The following is a 19,979-nucleotide window of genomic DNA, read 5'->3' as shown; positions in this document are numbered from 1 at the left end:
AGACAATCCACAGAGTAGGAGAAAATATTTGCAAATCATATAACTAACAAGGGCCTGGGATCTAGAATATACACTTAAAAACTTTTTACAGGCTGGGTGTGGTGGCTCACGACTATAATCTCACTTAGCACTTTGAAAGACGAAGGCGGGAGGATCATTTGAACTCAGGAGTTTGAGACCAGCCTGGGCAACATGGTAAAACCCCATCTTTACAAAAAAATACAAAAATTAGCCAGGCAATTGGCCTGTACCTGTGGTCCCAGCTACTTGCGAGGCTGAGGCAGGATGATCACTTGAGCCTGGGAGGCAGAGATTGCAGTGAGGTGAGATCCTGTCACTGCACTCCAGCCTGGGCAACAGAGTGAGAGGTGAGAGGCTGTCTCAAAAAAAAAAAAAAAAAAAAAAAAAAAAAAAGCTGGGCACAGTGGCTCACATCTGTAATCCCAGCACTTCGGGAGGCTGAGGCGGGTGGATCACCTGAGGTCAGGAGTTTGAAACCAGCCTGGCCAACATGGTGAAACCCTGTTTCTACTAAAAATACAAAAAAAAAAAAAAAAAATCAGCCAGGCGTGGTGGTGCACGTCTGTAACCCCAGCTGCTGAGGAGGCTAAGGCAGGAGAATCGCTTGAACCTGGGAGGCAGAGGATGCAGTGAGCCAAGATCACACCATTGCACTCCAGCCTGGGTGACAGAGTGAGACTTCATCTCAAAAAAAAAAAAAAAAATGGAAAGAAAACAAAAACAAAAAAACCTCTTACAGCTCAACTACAAAAAGATAAAGAACCCAACCAAAAAAACAGGCAAAGGACTGGAATAGGTATCTCTCCAAAGAAGTATACAAATAGCCAATAAGCACATGAAAAGATGCTCAACATTATTAGTCAACAGAGAAATGCAAATCAAAACCACAAGGTACTACTTCACACTAACGGCCATTTCTCAAAAAGTAAAACAAACAAACAAACAAAAAATTTAAACATAGAGTTACCATCTGACCCATTAATTTCACTTATAGATATTTACCCAAAATAACTGAAAATAGGTGTTCAAACAAAAACGTGAACACTAATGTTCACAGCAGCACTATTCACAATAGCCAAAGGGTGAAAGCAACCCGATGTCCACCAGCTGAGGAATGGGCAAACATTCAGGTGAGCAGAATGGATATTATGCAGCTATTAAAAGGAGTGAAGTACAAATATATACTAAAATATGGATAAACCTTGAAAACATTATGTTAAGTGAAATAAGCCAGACATAAAAAGCCACATATTGTATGACTCCATTTATATGAAATATCCAGGATAGGCAAACCCATAGAAACAGAAAGCAGATTAGTGGTTGCCAGGGACTAGGGGAAGGGAGCAATGGGAAGTCACTCATAATGTGTTTAAGTTTATTTTGTGGGCAATGAAAATGTTCTGCAATAAGATAGTGGTGATGGTTACATGACATTGTGGGTATACAGGCTGGGCACGGTGGCTCATACCTGTAATCCTAGCACTTCGGGAGGCTGAGGTGGGTGGATCACTTGAGGTCAGGAGTTTGAGACAAGCCTGGCCAACATGGCGAAACCCCATCTCTACTAACAATATAAAAATTAGGCCAGGCCCAGCACTTTGGGAAGCCGAGGTGGGTGGATCATGAGGTCAGGAGATTGAGACCATCCTGGCCAACATGGTGAAACCCTGTGTCTACTAAAAATACAAAAATGCCGGGTGTGGTGGCATGCGCCTGTAGTCCCAGCTACTCAAGAGGCTGAGGCAGGAGAATCACTTGAACCCGGGAGGCAGAAGTTGTAGTGAGCCAAGATTGCGCCACTGCACTCCAGCCTGGGTGACAGAGTGTGACTCCGTCTCAAAAAAAAAACACACACACACGCACAAATTAGCTAGGCATGGTTGCAGGTGCATGTAATCCCAGCTACTTGGGAGGCTGAGGCACGAGAATCGCTTGAACCCAGGAGGTGGAGGCTGCAGCGAGCTGAGATGGTGCTACTGCATTCCAGCCTGGGTGACAGAGTGAGACTCTGAAAAACAACAACAACAACAACAAAACAACAAAACACTGTGAGTATACTAAAAACTACTGAATTGAATATTGTAAAATGAGTAAAATGATGAATTTCACGTTATGTGAATTTTGTCTCAATAAAAAGTAAAAAACATATAAAAATTCAAATACAGTCGTTTGTAGAAATCCTTTAACTCAGAAATCTTGACTTAAATGCCATGCCCTTCACCCTTCCTGAATGTTTAAGGAATAGTGTCCAGAAGAGGTTTCAAGACTGTGACATAATAAAAAATATATATTTGGTCTCTGCCCTGGTTCCTGGCACTGAGCTCCTAAAGCCCTTGTAATTTCCTGAGTGACAAGGCTGCTAGAAGCATCTTTTGTTCTAATATTTGGTCTTTGATTTGATATTTGATTTGGTTTCTTGCACAGAATTCCCAACTCCCTTGGAATTTCCTGAGTGATAGGAGCATCTTCTTGTTCTAGGGAAGCAACTTTTGGTGGGCTCCTGGACAGCTTCAGGATGTGAGCTAGTCACCAGAAAGACCAAGCCATGGTTAGAAGCTTGGAAATTTCAGACCAGGCGTGGTGGCTCATGCCTGTAATCCCAGCACTTTCAGAGGCTGAGGCGGGTGGATCTCTTGAGGTCAGGAGTTCGTGACCAGCCTGGCCAACATGGTGAAACCTCATCTCTACTAAAAATAAAATTTAAAAAATTAGCTGGGCCTGGTGGTGGGCACCTGTAATCCCAGCTACTCAGGAGGCTGAGTCAGGAGAATCGCTTGAACCTGGGAGGTGGAGGAGCCAAGATCACGCCATTGCACTTCAGCCTGGGCAACAGAGAAAGACTCCGTCTCAAAAAAAAAAAAGCTTGGAAATTTCAGCCTCACCCCCAATCCTCCAGGGAATGGGAGAGGGATTGGAGGCTGTGCTAATAACTGGTCATGACCACATGATGCAGCCTGCCTAAAAATATCTAAACTATGGGCTCTGAAGAGTTACCGGGTTGGTGAATACACTGAGGTGCTGCCAAGGTGGTATACTAGGACAGGGCATGGAAGTTCTGCACCGCTTTTCACATACCTTGTCCTGTGTACCTCTTTATCTGGTTGTTCATGTGTATCCTTCATAATACCCTCTATAATAAACGGTTTTGTGAGCTTTTATAACAAATTATCAAACCTAAGGAGGGGGTTGTCAGAACCCCCAAACAACAGCCAGTTGGTCAGAAGTACAGGTAACAACCTGGAACTTGCAACTGACATCTGAAGTCAGGGATGGGGGCAATCTTGTGAGACTGAGCCTTAAACCTGTGGAGTCTGCATTAACTTTAGATAGTTAGCATTAAGAACTGAATTGTAGGACACTCAGTTGCTATCCGCAGAGTTGGAGAATTGGTTGGTGTGGGAAAACTCCACATACATTTGGTGTCAGAAGTGTTGAGAATAGAGAAACACAAGTTTTCATTTTAAAGACGCTCCCAGGAGGTTGCAGTGAGCTGAGATCATGCCACTGCACTCCAGCCTGGGCGAGAGAGTGAGACTCTGTCTCAAAAACAACAACAACAATAAAAAAAAAAAAAACTTCTGTTAACATTTTGCTATATAGCCTTAGGTATTTTTTATGTAAAAAATAAATGTACTCAAAAATTTATTTTAATTATTAATTAATGTACTCATTTATTTTTTAACACAAATGAGAATATAAGTATAAATTCTAGTTTTCTAACTGGCATTTTTTTTTTTTTTGAGACAGGGTCTGGCTTTGTTGCCCAGGCTAAAGTGCAGCAGCGTGATCTCAGTTCACTACAGCCTCTATCTCCTGAGTTCAAGTGATTCTCATGCCTCAGCCTCCTGAGTAGCTGAGATTATAGGTGTGTGCCACCACACCCAGCTAATTTTTGTATTTTTAGTAGAGATGAGGTTTCAGCACGTTGGCCAGGCTGGTCTAACTGGCTTTTTCATTTAACAATGTATTGAGGCCATTTGTCCACATCAACAAAATCTTTTTTTTTTTTTCTGAGACAGGCTAGGCTCTTGCTCTATTGCCCAGGCTCGGGGAGGTAGTGTGATCACAACTCACTGCAGCCTCGACCTCCTGGGCTCAAGTGATCTTCCCACCTCAGTAGCTGGGACTACTGGTGTGCGTCATTTTTTTGTATATTTTTTGTAGAGATGGGGTTTTGTCATGTTGCCCAGCCTGGTTTCAAACTCCTGGGCTCAAGTGATCTACCTGCCTCTGCCTTCCAAAGTGCTGAGATTACAGGCATGAGCCACAGCACCCGGCCCTATATCATTTTTAAGGCCTAAAAAGATTTTATTTTTATGAACATACCCTATTTCTTGATTCAGTCCAGACTAATGGATGCTTACGTTATTTGCAATTTTTCACACGTATAAAACTGTGATATAACTTTGCCTGCTTCCCAATTATTTCCTTATTCTAAATCAATATAAGTAGATTTGGCAGGTCAAAGATGGGACAAGACTTGAAAGGATTTTGATACTTATTGCCAAATCACCCTCCGGTTGTTAGATCTTCAATTTTGGCTGTGAATAAGAAAGCATCCATGATTTTTGGGGGTGGGGGGGAAGGGGAGAAGGTAATACTATTGTAGAGTAAATGTAACAAGTCTTTTAATGTAAAGTTATAATAACAAAAGAACTAAATAGAACTCAAAAAAGAACCAAAAAACCACATAACTTTACTGGACATGGCGTTTAAGATACAAAACATGCCTGTGCCAAGTTTTGGGCCTTTCTACCACCAATTACGATACAGAAGCCCTTTGCTGTCCGATGTCCTAGGCAATCAGCCAGATTTTCCTTCCCTGCTTAGCATCTTCAAGGCTACTGAATCCCATTATGTATCCTTTAGTGATGCCACTTTCCCCAGGGCAGTGTTAGCATTTTTTTTTTTTTTTTTTTTTTTGTGATGGAGTCTTGCTCTGTCACCCAGGCTGGAGTGCAGTGGTGCGATCTTGGCTTACTGCAAGCTCTGCCTCCCAGGTTCACGCCATTCTCCTGCCTCAGCTTCCCAAGTAGCTGGGACTACAGGCGCCCACCACCATGCCTGGCTAATTTTTTGTATTTTTAGTAGAGACGGGGTTTCACCGTGTTGGCCAGGATAGTCTTGATCTCCTGACCTCGTGATACTCCCGCCTTGGCCTCCCAAAGTGCTGGGATTACAGGCATGAGTCACCGCGCCCGGCCAGTTTTAGCTTTTTTTATGCCATGCCACCATTGGCGGAAATCCATGGCAGAGCTCTGATACATCATTTCCAGTCTGCATTTTGGCAGTATTTGCAATTCATTTATTAATTCAGTCATTCATTCAATGATATTATGGAATGCCTATTCTGTGCCAAGTACTATTCAGACACTGTGGATCCAGAAGTAAACAGAACAGGCTCTCTGGAGAGAGGGATGAGGGGGAGGCAGAAAAATAACTCACACACATACCTGACTTGCCTCCTTGATCTCTTAGCCTGGGGGTGTAGCTGGATACCCTTCAGGCAGTGAGAACCTCACAGGCCTATGTAGGGGGAGAGGCCTTCCCTAAATGGTCAACACTGTCAGGAACAACAGTGTCTATATCTGAGAGAGGACCATCCTTTCAGAAACACTGCTGTGCCCCAGTCCTGATGCACGCAGAGCCTGCCCAGCAAGTGCCTGCTGGGCTGACATTTGGTTTTTAAAGTCCTGATACCAGAGGGGTGGCCAAAGGCACCTCTGACACAGCTTCACTATTTTGCTGCTCCTCAAATGCCTTCAGTGGAGAGAGCATCAGCCATGTATGAGGAGCATCAGGGCTATGGAGGCGGATGTGGGAAACTAGATACAGAGTTTGAATCAGGAGATAGTGTTCCGGCCCATTTGACCTCTTTAAGAATCCATCCTTATCTTGGTAGAGTCACAATTTGTCAGGGCCCACATACTGGAACATACTATTTGATGCAAAAAATTCAGAAATGTAAATGATAAGCTGTTTGGCTTCATTTATACTACACTTTGATTTTTTGTCACAGTTCTCTTGAACTCCCTTTTTTATGTCACCAACTCTTGGGCCTGTCCTTCATTAATGTTTCTACCTATACCGCTCCATGTTGACCCACAATTCATTCTCCTGCACTGTTTCTTTGACTCTACTCCCTGTTATTTTTGTCCTTTGTAATTTATCAATTCTACCAATAGTTTTAGAGGTAACACCTCCTCTTGACAAAAAATAAATAAAATAAAATGTCCAGGAACTCCTCCCTTACCATGGTGTCTTAGAAGCGATTTTACTGTTGTGCACCAACATCATAATCAAGACCTGGGAAATTATCTGCCCTGGATGTCTTACACCTCCATTCCCTTCCAAATTGAGACTTACTGCCTCCATTTGAAATTATATTAAGGAGCCAAATGAAATATAAAAACATACATATATTGAGATGTTTCAACAAGCCTTCAGTGGAGAATGGAAGTCTTCTATTGCTAAAATAACCATAAAAGTGAAAACGTGACTCTCAAGAAATAATAATGAAGGCTGTAGATAATGGGAATAGCAATGCTACTGGAAGAAGTAGTCATAAACACCCCTTGACAGAAAATTGTATCAGGACTCACCTCTTTGGAAGAATGTGCTGATCATGAATGCAAAGAAAATTGTGGCAATGGCAAAAACACATTAGAAAAACAAATATCAGACTAGGGTCACTGTTCTTAAGCATTGCCACATTTTTCACCTATAAAACAATCATAGATATAATTTTTACATGAACAAAATAAGAAGAAAGCAAAACTTCCATGAAAACAACGAAGAAACTGTTTTTAAAATCTGAGATCATCTTAGAAACACACATATATATAGTTTTTTAAGGCAGGACCTTTCCTCCCACATCTATTACCATTTACAAATTATGCTCTGTACATGTATCCTTTTCTGGAAAGCATAAGTTTGGATTTAATTTTTGATCCAATGTGAACTTTTCTTTTATCCTTTTTTTTTTAAGCAACCATGGCCTGACAAGTTTTTTTCTTTTAATAAGTGTGTTTATCTCATTTGTCATGATCACTATTACAGATAATTTTGCTATACCTTTTGATATCTTGTATCTTCTTTTTTTAAATGTTTCCAGCCATTTCATTTGTTTTATATATTTTGCTGACTAGTCTGGGTTTCTTTGTCTTCCTTTGTTCAACCTGCCCCAATTTTGATAATTTAGAAGGTAAATGTTCGTATATCCAAGTAATAGGTTTTAATTTAGTCATTAAATGCAAGTTGGCAAATTTAACACCAAATTTCATTGATAATATAAAAGAAAAATAACGATGTCATAGACATTAAAGAATGTTATCTTTTATAATAACTATTTTTAATTGTTTGTAGAGTATAAAATTTACGTTTTAAAGTTTATAAGATACATTTTTGGCATTCCAGTCTACTAAAGAAATTAATCACACCCATGTCCAGTACTTGAAGGCGAGGGAGCTGAAAGGAGGACAAAGCTCTCCCTGATCTTAAAGATTCTAAATGCTTAAATGCCTCAAGTTTCAGAGAATACCACCACATACAACCTGAGATTTTCCAAGTGTTCATCAAGAATGGTGTGTCCAGCTGGGTGCAGTGGCTCAAGCCTATAATCCCAACATTTTGGGAGGCCGAGGCAGGCGGATCTCTTGAGGTCAGGAGCTCGAGTCCAGCCTGGCCAACATGGTGAAACTCTGCCTCTACTAAAAATACAAAAATTAGCCAGGCGTGGTGGCAGGTGCCTGTAATCCCAGCTACTTGGGAGGCTGATGCAGGAGAATTGCTTGAACCTGGGAGGTTGCAGTGAGCCGAGATCATGCCACTGCACTCCAGCCTGGGTGACAGAGTGAGACTTTGTCTCAAAAAAAAAAAAAAAAAAATGGTGTTTCCCATCATATATTGAATTTCAGCACTACCACCCACAAAACACAAATTTCTTTCCCACCTATTCATAGCTTAGCACATCTTGAAGGACAAGAGATATGTACCTCTGTGCGGAAGAGAATGGTCATGAAAGAAACAGCAATGAAGACAGAAATGAAGAACGTGATGAACCAAGCAACCCAGTGTAACCAGCTTTCCAGTCCCATCACGCACATGTAATCCTACAGAAAGCAAAACAAGCAGGCATTACACAGTTCAACACTCAGTTCTAGGTTGCCTGGTTCAGCAGTCTGTTACTGAAACTCCAAAAGACTGGGATGAAGGGTTGTGTGTGTATACTGGGAAGAGGTGGCTAATAGGAGTGGTGGAGACTGAGTTTGAAAGAAAAGTACAAACCAGTGAATGGTATTTACCTGGTTTAGATATAGTAGAGATAGGCCTATTACATGATTCTTCTTCTACAATAGTAAGTCTACTATAAGTGAATGGCTCCTATAGTCCTATAGTTCTGAAAAGAAAATCTAAACTCCTTGGCATCCTATGCCCTGGTTACATAAAACATTTTGCAATTCACTGAATGCACTATGACCTCGATGTCTTTAAAAAAAATTTTTCTTACATATGTTGTTTTCTTTTTTCTCTCATATTCTCTTCAACTAGCAAAATCCTAGTTGATTTTCAAAGCCTAGTTCAAGAGCTACCTGCTCTGTGAAGCTTTCTCTGGTCAGCTTTGCCCATTCTCCACACAGACATAACATCTACACACTCCATTACCTTTGCACTTGGGTTTCTTTTGTAACACTTGGTTTTATTGCTGTAAATCGCCTGAGAGAAAGGGCTGTGTCATTTATATGTTTATCTCTAATGCATGTGCCTCATAAATATAAGTCATTCAATCAATACTTGATAAGTGAATAAATGCAAAGCACTGTGCTAGGCACCATGCAGGAAAAATTAAAAGATATAAAAGGCAAAGGTACTGTCTTCTAAAAATTTACAATCTAGTACTGAAGACACATATATGATAATAATACTGTATATGCCACACTATAGTTACAGAAGAAGCCTTTTTACCTTTTAATAATGGAACTAGTAGTTAGTTGGTTAATCAAAAACAAGTTGGGTAAGCAGGGAACCACAAAAATGCTATACACATACCTTACATTTTTATTTTTACTTATAGCATATAAATGTACAATTTGTGTTGGTATTCTGATGTCAGAACACAAACTCTTCTCTTGAATTGTGGGCCTGCTCATTGGAGCAATGTGAGCCCCACCCATAAAGCAAAGATCACAGCCTTGAAAGTGGACTGAGGACATGAATACAGGCATGAAGCATTGTAGTACAGACTCTGCCCAGGTTTCTGTATTTTTTTCTCATATTTTACAGACGTTTCACCCACGTGAAATTTATTTTTTATTTTATCATTTTCATTTTTTAGAGACAGGGTCTCACTCTGTTGTCCATGCTGGCGTGTAATGGTACGATCATAGCTCCCTGTAGCCTTGAACTCCTGGGTTCAAGCAATCCTCCCACCTCAGCCTCTCAAGCAGCTAAGACTACAGATGTGAGTCATTGCACCTGGCCTCACGCGAACTTTATTAGCATTTTTTTTTTAGAGATCTGCCTTACTGAATCTTTCCAAAGCATTCAACTAAATTTTCAAAGGTAACTCCAGTCCACTCCATCTATTTACATAATATTTAATTAAATTACAAATTATAAGAACAAGTACAGGTATAAAGAGATTTAGGAACAAACTTTAAAAAGCATACAACTCAGCAGGTAAAAGATAAACCCAAATTCGCTAGAGAGAAGCCTACCAGCTGCAGTGTGTTGGGAGCTTCAATCTGAGAGTTTTACAGAGGGGATAGAATGTCAGTTAATTTGGACAACTAATTACATGGATATCAGTTAAGAGGTGGAAACAACAAACTATAGGAAGATGGGATGAAAGACTGATGAAATTTAGAAAGACTTCTTGAAAGAAGTGAACTGTAATATAAATTTTGAAGAAGAGCGGCCAAACAATGAGGCCTGCCTATAGGAGGAGCAGAATACCTAATACCTATTTGGGGAACAGAACAGGAACACGGTCAACCAGAGCAAAGGGACTATGCTTGAAAGGGTGAGGGGAATGGGAGGGATGGAGTGATATGGGTCATTCCTAAATTAAGGACAGTGTGTTTTAATTCTCCTTAATCCATCTACGTAGTCATGCTAAATAAACATGAGGGAGTTTAGGAAGAAAGAGTTCTATTAGTTGTATTCAGTGTTCAAAGAAGGAAATGACATTAGTGCCCCATTCCCCATATCCCACCTTGGTCCTAGGGCCAAACACTGTCAGGGCATTCTCCCTCCTGGAATATTTCCCATAGTAACGACTTCTCCTAGAATAAAACTTGCCTACTCCTGGGTCCCTGCCAAGGAAGAGTTGAAAGTTTGGGTTGGGTCTTAGGGCATCACCTGAATAGAATGGAAGAGCTGACAACATTGATCCTATCAGCATCCAGGGCTAAATGCTATTCTAGAACTCCCCAACAGACTATCTTTTCCTGACTCTGCACCAAGCGGAAATGGAACACATTGCTCTCTGGCATATTTCATCTAAGATTCCACTCAGAGAAGCTAAAGCTTAATTACTGGAAAACTGTTTTACTTTTACCCTTTATCTGGGAATGAAAACTGTTATTTATGGCTAGGTTGTACTGTTCCATATAAAATTATCTGGAAATTTTTAACCTCTCTCTGTCTCAAGTTACTTCCTCTACTAAATAAGAATAATAGCAGTAGTTATCTCATATAATTGTATATCATTCAGGATCCCTAAAGGAAACAACTGTTATATTCAAATTACAGTAATTCAAAGAGGGTTTGTTTATAACAGGCACATGTGTGCACAGAGACAGAAAACCCTACAGGATAGTGCAGAAACCTAGGGCTAGCAGCAAAAGCATGAATACCTTCCTTGGATCCAAATGGATGAGAAGAAAGAGAGGCTACCAGAATCCAGAATGGGAGAGTCTTGTAGAGCAAGACATCTTGTGAGAACAGTGACCTTCAGTTAAGGAACAAGCTGAGCCCAAAATGACCTGTAGGGATCTCTCCCTGCTGGCCTGAGGTCAACACAGGGACCTCATCCTCCTACTTCTTCCCTCTGAGGTCCTGCCAGATTCCTTGTGGGAGCATGTGCTGGGATCCCTGCAGGTCAGCCTTCAGGGCATCAAGCAAGGTGGTGAATAGTGAAGGGTAGATCTCTTATCATGAGTCATTCCACAAGCATTTTTCAAACACCTACCTAGTGGGAGGCAGTGTGCTGGCCAACCAGGAATGACCAGGCTGGACATTCTCAGACTAAAGGCAAGGATTCATGTAATAACAGAGGTGGGATCACCTAGATTGCAAGCAAGTTAAAATTGTGAACAACCTTCCAAGTTCCAACTCACCTTGGAAGTTGCTTGGACACTTAAGCAACCTCCTTTTGGCTTCATTCCTATTCTGGTCATTTTTCATTAGCAGCTTCCCCATACCCCTGTCCCAGGAGAGGCATACACCTGAAGTAGCTAGGGTTACCTTCAGTCTTTTCTCTTTCTCCAGTACAATGGAACTAATGATGATGAGCTCAATGCACATGAAGCTGAGTACGAAGAACACAGAAAACTCATTCTGAAGGGCTAGGAAGAACCTGTCCTCGATATAGGGTCCATATGGGAATCTCTTCACAAGTATATTGAGATTCTCAAACATGTTGGTCATTGCATTCTGAGCATGGTACCACATGATGGCTTTATCCACAGCATACTGTATGGCCAGGAAGCCTTCTTTGTTGTATCCTATGAGAAAATAGTGAATATCAAGAAATTAAGGTCAGGAGTTCGAGACCAGCCTGGCCAATATGGTGAAACCCCATCTCTACTAAGAATACAAAAATTAGCTGGGTGTGGTGGTGCATGCCTAAAGTCCCAGCTACTCGGGAGGCTGAGGCAGAATTGCTTGAACCCGGTGGGAGCCAGAGGTTGCAGTGAGCCGAGATTGTGCCACTGCATTCCAGCCTGGGCAACAGAGGGAGATTCCGTCTCAAAAAAAAAAAAAAAAAGGAAAAGAAAAAAGAAAGTGTAAAGATACAACAACTGGTGTTTCAGACGGATCATGGCTAGGCATTCATAGAGACAGACAGCGGTAGGAAAGGCATCCCTAGAGTCCTCACTACAGTGTGGAAGAAAGAGAGGAAAGTCACAAGGGAGACCCCTGGAGCTGAGGGTAATGCATATATGATCCGAAAATGGGGTAAAGGAGCCTGGGCAGGCAAAATAAAAGATGTCCAATACAAGAATCTTTTGAGGTGGGACCACATCTCCTCCCCTTAGTATTCAGACTTCAGGGAAAGAGCACCTCTTCTGCAGTTTTGATCACACAGCATGTATGAGATGGTTAAACTCAAAGCACTCGTATGAGATGGTTAAACTCAAAGCACTTGAAAGACACAGCCTCCCTAACCTGTTGTGACCTACTTCTGAGTTGTTACTGCTGTTGGGTTTATGGTCAGTGAATTTTACTACTAAGTCTTAAAAACAGTCCTTATCACAAGCAACACTCATTTCAATACAGCATAGTTGGCATGATGGGGTCAGCTTTCAGGAAAAATGGGCTGAAAGGCAAAGATCCCTGGTTCTGGGGTCCTCTAAGAGATAACAGCCCCACCTCCAAGCAATGGTTACCAGGCTCCAACATGAGCAAAGCCAAGGTGGGGTACTTCAGCCCCCTCCCAGGAGTAGAGGTGGCTATGGTCTTCAGATGGCCTAGACCTAGGCAGACTCTCAGATCTGTCCAGGAAGAAGAAAGAACAAATTGTTGGTAATAAATTCTCAGAATGGTTACATATTCTTGATTGTGTGTAGGAGTATTTTCACTGCAGAACTGCTGGATCTTTTCTAGAATTACGCAAAACTGTAAGTACTCGGACTTGGACTCTCACTTACTGTGCACAAAGGCCCGAGGCTTCAAGCCAATATTTGATCCATTCTACAACAGATGTAGATTATCAGCTTAATTTTCTAAGAAAAGTTAGTTGCCTAGAGGATGTTCACCCTAAACCCCTCACAAAAAGGAAGACCAAAAAATCTAAAGTGAATGGGAGAGCATGAGTCTTTCAAGAGCGGATTGGCCCATGGGCCTTCAGTCGGGAATGTGATGCTCATTGTGAAGGACAGAGGATGCGCAGGTGTCAGTGTTGCCCCAGTACTTCTCTAGGAACCTGGGGTTGCCAGAAGCGAGAGGTGGGCAATGCAGGCAGATCCAGGGAGTACTGGGTGCCAAGTTTTAGGTGTTTGCTCTGTCAGGTGCAGTTAGACCCCTTTGCATGGGAGAGAGCAAGCAGATGCAAAGCAGCCACTCAGCAAGGCTCTCTCCTTCACCCTCAACAGAGGGTGACAGAGCAGAAAGTCAGCATGGCTCCCCAAGAAGAGAGGACTATGGCAGCCAGGAGTCAGGACCTGGCTTTGGGACCACATGCCAGCCCTTGGGACAAATAGGAACTCCTGGAAAAACTCCAACCTTCTGGCATTAATTTTCTGTCCTCTTATCCTAAATGACAGAGAGGGAAAAGGAGATTTTCCCAGACTAGAAATGCAGATAGGGAGATTCATGACAGGGAAAGGGAGAGGGCCAGCCAAGACCATGAGGCCTGAAGAACAGGAACTGGGATTCTGCACCAGTGTTGCAGATGGGGCAGGGAGGATGGAATAAGAATCAAGGCAAGATCTAAAAGCATCAGTCAGAGTAAATAAAATCAAAGTGAAGCATCAGCCAATGAACAGGCCAGAAAGAGTTCAGGGATTCCCCCAAAGCAGGAACAGACTCTTTGGAGCTGCACAGGCATGCAGGGAGTCCTAAGAGTGTGGATGATTATCTTCTGTTTCTTCTTCATTAAATTAAATGAGACGGATGAAATGCAAAGGATACAGTCAGCGGAGATCGTAATAGAGGCATGTTAGACATAGATCATACAATATGACATGTGTGTTCAACAGGACATGTGTTTAAAAAGATAGAATAGGGCCAAGAGTGGTGGCTCATGCCTGTAGTCCCAGCATTTTGGGAGGCCGAGGTGGGCGGATCACCTGAGGTCAGGAGTTCGAGACCAGCCTGGCCAACATGGTGAAACCCTATCTCTACTAAAAACACAAAAAATTAGCCAGGTGTGATGGTGGGCACTTGTAATCCCAGCTACTCAGGAGGCTGAGACAGGAGAATCGATTGAACCTGGGAGGCAGAGATTGCAGTGAGCCGAGATTGTGCCATTGCACTCCAGCCTGGACAACAAGAATAAAAGTCATCTCAAAATAAAATAAAATAAAATAACCAAATAGGAGTGGTATTTGCAGGTGGAAAAGGGAAGCCGAGAAAATCTTAAACATGCATAAAGCACAGATCATGTTTCCTCCATGATGACAAATGTCACTGCTAAATTGGCCACCCACTGGTCCCTGCACTCCTTGTTCCAGTAAAATGTTTCCATCCTTCCTCCAAACAATTCAATATTGTTAAAATCAAATCCATAACTACTGCTTTTACTTGCTCTAGAATATAAGCAGTTTACTGAATGTCACATTTCTAAATGTAACTCCTTCAACCTCTTCTGAAATGTTAGTTTATGTGCTGGCAGCAAAACAAACAAAACAACAAAAGTGGCCATGCTCTTTTTTTTTTTTTTTTTTGAGATGGAGTTTCGCTCTTGTTGCCCAGGCTGGAGTGCAATGGCCCAGTCTCAGTGCACCGCAACCTCTGCCTCCCAGGTTCATGCAATTCTCCTGCCTCAGCCTCCTGAGTAGCTGGGATTACAGGCATGAGCCACCACGCCCAGCTAATTTTGTATTTTTTGTAGAGACGGGGTTTCTCCATGTTTGTCAGGTCTCGAACTCCCCATCTCAGGTGATCCACCCGCCTCAGCCTCTCAAAGTGCTGAGATTACAGGCATGAGACACCGCGCCCAGCCACGGCCATGCTCTTAACACGCACAGGCTTCGGGGCTTTCTCACCAGGACTTCCCCCATCAGCAAATGGAAATTCCTGGGGTTCTTGGCGTGGATTGGGAGGGTAAAGAAAGGATGTGCACCAGCCTTCTATGTCATCTTGAAAAAATATATTCTTCCCCGGTATAAAATTCTTCTGAAAGTAACTGAAGCGCAATTGATACTTAACCTATGAAGAACAAAGAGAAAACAAATTCGGTTATGAACTCCTGAAACTCAGCAAAGGCACAGGACAGAACAAATCTGTGCTTGATGTCAGCTGTAACAGGATGAAGGATGCCCACACTGGCAGGTGTCCCCTGGGAGAGCATGCTGCAACAGTGGTCTTCCCCGTGTACTCTGGAAATTCTCCGTGGTGCAAGCCTGGGAAACATACAGCCGCTCCTGAGCCCCCTTCAGGAATGGTGTGCTGCAGAACAGTTCCGAGCAAGGGCTCTGGAGCCAGACCACCCAGATTCTAACCCCAAATCTCCTACTGAATAGCCGTGACACCTTGGGCAAATTACGTAAACTTCATTCCTCAGTTTCCTCACGAGTAAAATGGGGATCATATTAACAACGTCTACCTCATAGGCTACGGTAGGATTGAACCAGATGGTATCTGTGTTGCCTAGTATTAATAAATGCTTGAAAAACATTGTTGATTATTTTATTAACATGTCTCTCTCCATCTACCAATAGCCCATGCAACTTCCAACAATTAATCATCAGATACACTGTACAACACAAAAGCTATACATGAGTGGTTTTCCCATCCCAGAACATAAACCAAATATTCCCATGTTTACAACATGAACTTTTCCTTAAACAAACTCACACTCATACCATATCTGAAGTCCATAAGATTATTAGTAATGACAACAATAACTAATCCTTCTGGAAAGTTATTTTGTTCCAGGCTTTGTTCTAAGCACTTTATAGGCATAAAACTCTTTTAGCCCTCACAACAATCAGGACACCGAGGCCCAGAAATGTTTTTCCAGGGTTACACAGCTGGCGAGCTGCAGGGCTGGAATGCAAGTCTGTGGAGGCTGATCTTGTAGTCTGCATCTGTCATCGGGCAGTTTAATATATGCCATCCTGTACCTTCAGGATAAAGGCTTGCTCACAACAAGTCTTCTAAAGAATTTGAAAACTGGAAGGGACCTCAAAGTCTAGGTTGTTAAGACATGAAACACAGGAGCCCTTGCTTATCTCCTCTGGAAATAAGATGACAAAGCTGCCACAGAGAAAAGCCGGGGGCAGGTCAGCCAACAAGACTGCAGAAGGAACACATGCTCAAGTCTCGGTAGCACAGTACAATTGTTAGAGAAAGGATGTTCTTACCGCAAGTGGCAAAGATCCATTGCTGTCATTGACGCTGTGGTCAAAAACAATTCCTGCCAATATGTAGAAAGCTTTGGGATCATCAATTATATAACGTTCAAACAAAGACACTGAAGCATAGCCTAAAACTACAGAGAGAAAAATCCCATCAGTGAGTGGCTGGTGTGAAGGCAAAGGCTGCCCAGCTGCCCGCTTTCTACTTAAGGAGACTTAAGATCGACAGCTGACTGCTCCATTAACTCCAGCATTCGTTCTGCAAATACACGAGCAGAGAGAGACAAAATAAGGGAGGTAAGTTAAGGGACATGAATCTCATTATTTCAAGTCATAACTTTAACTGGGAAGTCTATAGTCCCAAGAACTGCTAGCAACTATCTTGGGGCATCCAGAAAGTAATGCTAAGAAGGAAGAGAGAATTTAAGTGCTGATCACATGATCTGAGACCTGGATCAAGCCTTGTGGTTTTTCATTAAAGAATGAGTTTTGTTCTTGTAGGAAGTTTAAGTTCAGTTTCATCCTTTCAAGGCTTGTTTCTAGCCTGAGTTTTACATGTTGATTATTTTATTTTTCATTTCTAGAAGTTCTAGTTCCTTTTTTCCCCCCAAATTTGCTAGGTGACTATAATGAAATGCTACCTATAAATCCTTTTACGCTGTCTTTTATTTCTTCAAACCAGCTAAACATAGGGATTTTATAACACGAGACTAATAATTCCATTATCTGGAATCTTTCCAGGTCTGTTTTTGCTGTCTGTTGTTATAGTGATAATCATCCTTGGTGTCCTGTTTCCTAGTATGTTTGCTCACCGACCTTGATACTCTTGTGGTGAGTCCTGAGATACAGAATGAGGGTACATTATTCCAGGAAAAATATATATTTGCATCTGTCAATCTGAGTCCCACTGTCCCACTTCACAGTTTGAGGGGTTTTTCTTTTCTTCTTTCCTTCCTTCCTTTCATTCCTTCCTTTCCTTCCTTTCTTCCCTTCCCTCTGCCCTTCCTTCTTTCCTTCCTTCCTTTCCTTCCTTCCTTTCCTTCCTTTCTTCCCTTCCCTCTGCCCTTCCTTCTTTCCTTCCTTCCTCCCTCCCTCCCCTCCTTCCCTTCCTTCTTTCTTCCCTTCCCCTCCCTCCCTCCCTTCCTTCCATCTTTCCTCCCTCCCTCCCTCTCTCCCTCCCCTCCTTTCTTCCTTCCTTTCTTTTTTTTTGACAACCAAGTGATGTGAATTTGAGCTACAAATCTCAGGGCTAGGACCCTCCCTGCTGTGCTCAGTTCCAAGGCAACATTCAGGCAGTCGGGGGCATGTTTACATCCAGCACAACCTTACATTAAGTACCACCACTACAATGTAAGCATATGGGGTCCCAGATTTAAGGAGAGATAGTCTCATGATATACACCCCACCTTGAATGGGACTTAACTTTTTCTTCTTTCCCTCTGTGCCTTACAAGTCTATGAAAACGAGCATTCAATTTCCCCTAGTATGATGAATGTTTGATCAAAAGCAGTTTAGGGCCTCCACTGATCTCTTTGGGTTCTTTCCTTCATCTAGATTTCTTTTTCTTTTTTTTTTGAAATGGAGTCTTGCTCTGTCTGATCTTGGCTCACTGCAACCTCCATCTCCAGAGTTCAAGTGATTCTCATGCCTCAGCCTCCCAAGTAGCTGGGATTACAAGTGGCACCACCACGCCCGGCTAATTTTTTGCATTTTTAGTAGAGACAGGGTTTTGCCGTGTTGCCCAGGCTGGTCTGGAGCTCCTGAGCTCAGGGAATCCGCCTGCCTCAGCTTCCCAAAGTGCTAGGATTACGGGCGCCACTGCACTTCAGCCTGGGCAACAGAGCGAGATTCTGTCTCAAAAAAAAAAAAGAAAAGAAAGAAAGAAATTTCATAATCTCATATGTATAAGGTAACTGAATTAGAATACATAGTATTTTAGGATACCAGACAAGCATGAAGCACAACTTTCTTTTTCTTTTTTTTTGAGATGGAGTCGCCCTGTCGCCCAGGCTGAAGTGCAATGGCACAATCTCGGCTCACTGCAATCTCCACGTCCTGGGTTCAAGCCACTCTCCTGCCTCAGCCTCCCAGGTGGCTGGGACTACAGGTATGTGCCACCACGCCCGGCTAATTTTTTTGTATTTTTAGTAGAGATGGGATTTCACCACGCTGGCCAGGCAGGTCACAAACTCTTGACCTCAAGTGATCTGCCCACGTCGGCCTCCCAAAGTGCTGGGATTACAGACATGAGCTACTGCACCCGGCTGAAGCACAACTTTCAAAACAGTGATTCCCCTACATTTTACCATTGAGGGCATTTTTATTTTTTATTTTTTTAGAGACAGGGTCTCGTTCTATTGCCCAAGCTGGAGTGCAGTGGTGCAATCATAGCTCACTGTAACCTCTAACTTGTAGGTTCAAGAGATCCTCCCACCTCAGCATCCCAAGTAGCTGGGTCTACAAGCATCAACTACCATACTTGGTTAATTTTTTATTTTTTGTAGAGACAGGGTTTCACTATGTTGCCCAAGCTGGTCTCAAACTCCTGGAACTGAAAGCTTTTAAAAGAATTATCCCCACTGAGGCTGGGTGCAGTGGCTCATGCCTGTAATCCCAGTACTTTGGGAGGCCAAGATGGGCGGATGACCTGAGGTCAGGAGTTTGAGACCAGCCTGGCCAATAAGGTGAAACCCCATCTCTACTAAAAATAGAAAAATTAGCCAGGCATGGTGGTGGGTGCCTGTAATCCCAGCTACTCAGGAGGCTGAGGCAGGAGAATTGCTTGAACCCAGAAGACGGAGGTTGCAGTGAGCCTAGATCTCACCATTGCACTCCAGCCTGGGCAACAAGAGCGAAAGTCCATCTCAAAAAAAAAAAAAAAGGAAAAGAAAAAAAAAATTATTATCCCCATTGAGTGGCACTGAAGCTTGGAGAGAAAAATCTCTATTCACTTTATGCCCTATATATTATTAGAATACTTTTACAATAGCATGTAGAGCAATTATAGTAATTTTGAAAAATTTCTCCTATAAACTACATATTTTGAAGAATGTTATCTACCTAACTACATTAATTTATTCAATAAATATTTGTTGAGCACCTACTATGTGCTAGGTACTACAACAGGCACAGTGATGAACAAAACAGACATGGTTCCTATGCCCTCATGGAGGTGGAGTCTAGTGGAGAAAGGCAGACAATACACAGAAGCAAGAAAGTGAATATATATGTAAACATTTATTAAAATTCCCTTTTTGATAGAAAGTATAAAACAAGGTTCTGTGACAGAGAATAAGGCAGAGGTGAGAAACCTAAAACCGATTTAGCTGCTTTCCTAGGCATCAGTTCAGCTGAAACCTGAAGACTAAGAGGGAGCAATGCACAGGGAAGGCTGAGGGCAAAGCACTGTCAGAAGGAACACCTGCTGCAAAGGCCCTATCGGGAGAAAACCTCATGTAGCTGCCTTATAGGAAGTAAAAGACCAACATGACCAGTGTGTGGGAGCACAATAAAGAGCCAAACTAGATAAGACTGGGAAAAAAGCAGGGTCAGAACCTGGAGGAGAGCTGGTTTTCTTTCAGGGCAATGGGAAGCCACTGAAGGGGTTTAAGCTAGAGACTAGCTGGATCCTACTGAGCTTTTGAAGATCTTTCTGCCTCCACATGGAGACTGGATTAGAATGGGACAAGAGGAGAAGCAGAGACCAGTTAAAAA

The 19,979-nt window shown here is 42.5% G+C and overlaps 1 protein-coding gene across 1 annotated transcript in view; it reads right to left on the bottom strand.

Moving 5' to 3' along the window:
- Positions 1-19,979, bottom strand: part of LOC101140873 (ATP-binding cassette sub-family A member 17-like) — a gene marked incomplete at its 5' end in the record, with an annotated part of 88,263 nt that overhangs the window by 44,375 nt on the left and 23,909 nt on the right. Inside the window, 7 exon segments of the mRNA XM_063699771.1 lie at positions 5,722-5,846; positions 6,624-6,678; positions 6,680-6,742; positions 8,016-8,132; positions 11,488-11,747; positions 14,952-15,114; positions 16,272-16,399. Of these exon segments, the coding sequence (XP_063555841.1) occupies positions 5,722-5,846; positions 6,624-6,678; positions 6,680-6,742; positions 8,016-8,132; positions 11,488-11,747; positions 14,952-15,114; positions 16,272-16,399 (911 nt within the window).

Source organism: Gorilla gorilla, chromosome 18, assembly GCF_029281585.2.
Source record: "Gorilla gorilla gorilla isolate KB3781 chromosome 18, NHGRI_mGorGor1-v2.1_pri, whole genome shotgun sequence".
In the NCBI taxonomy this organism is placed as follows: domain Eukaryota; kingdom Metazoa; phylum Chordata; class Mammalia; order Primates; family Hominidae; genus Gorilla; species Gorilla gorilla.
The sequence above is the reverse complement of the archived record's forward strand: the minus strand, read 5'-3'. Positions and strand labels throughout refer to the sequence as shown.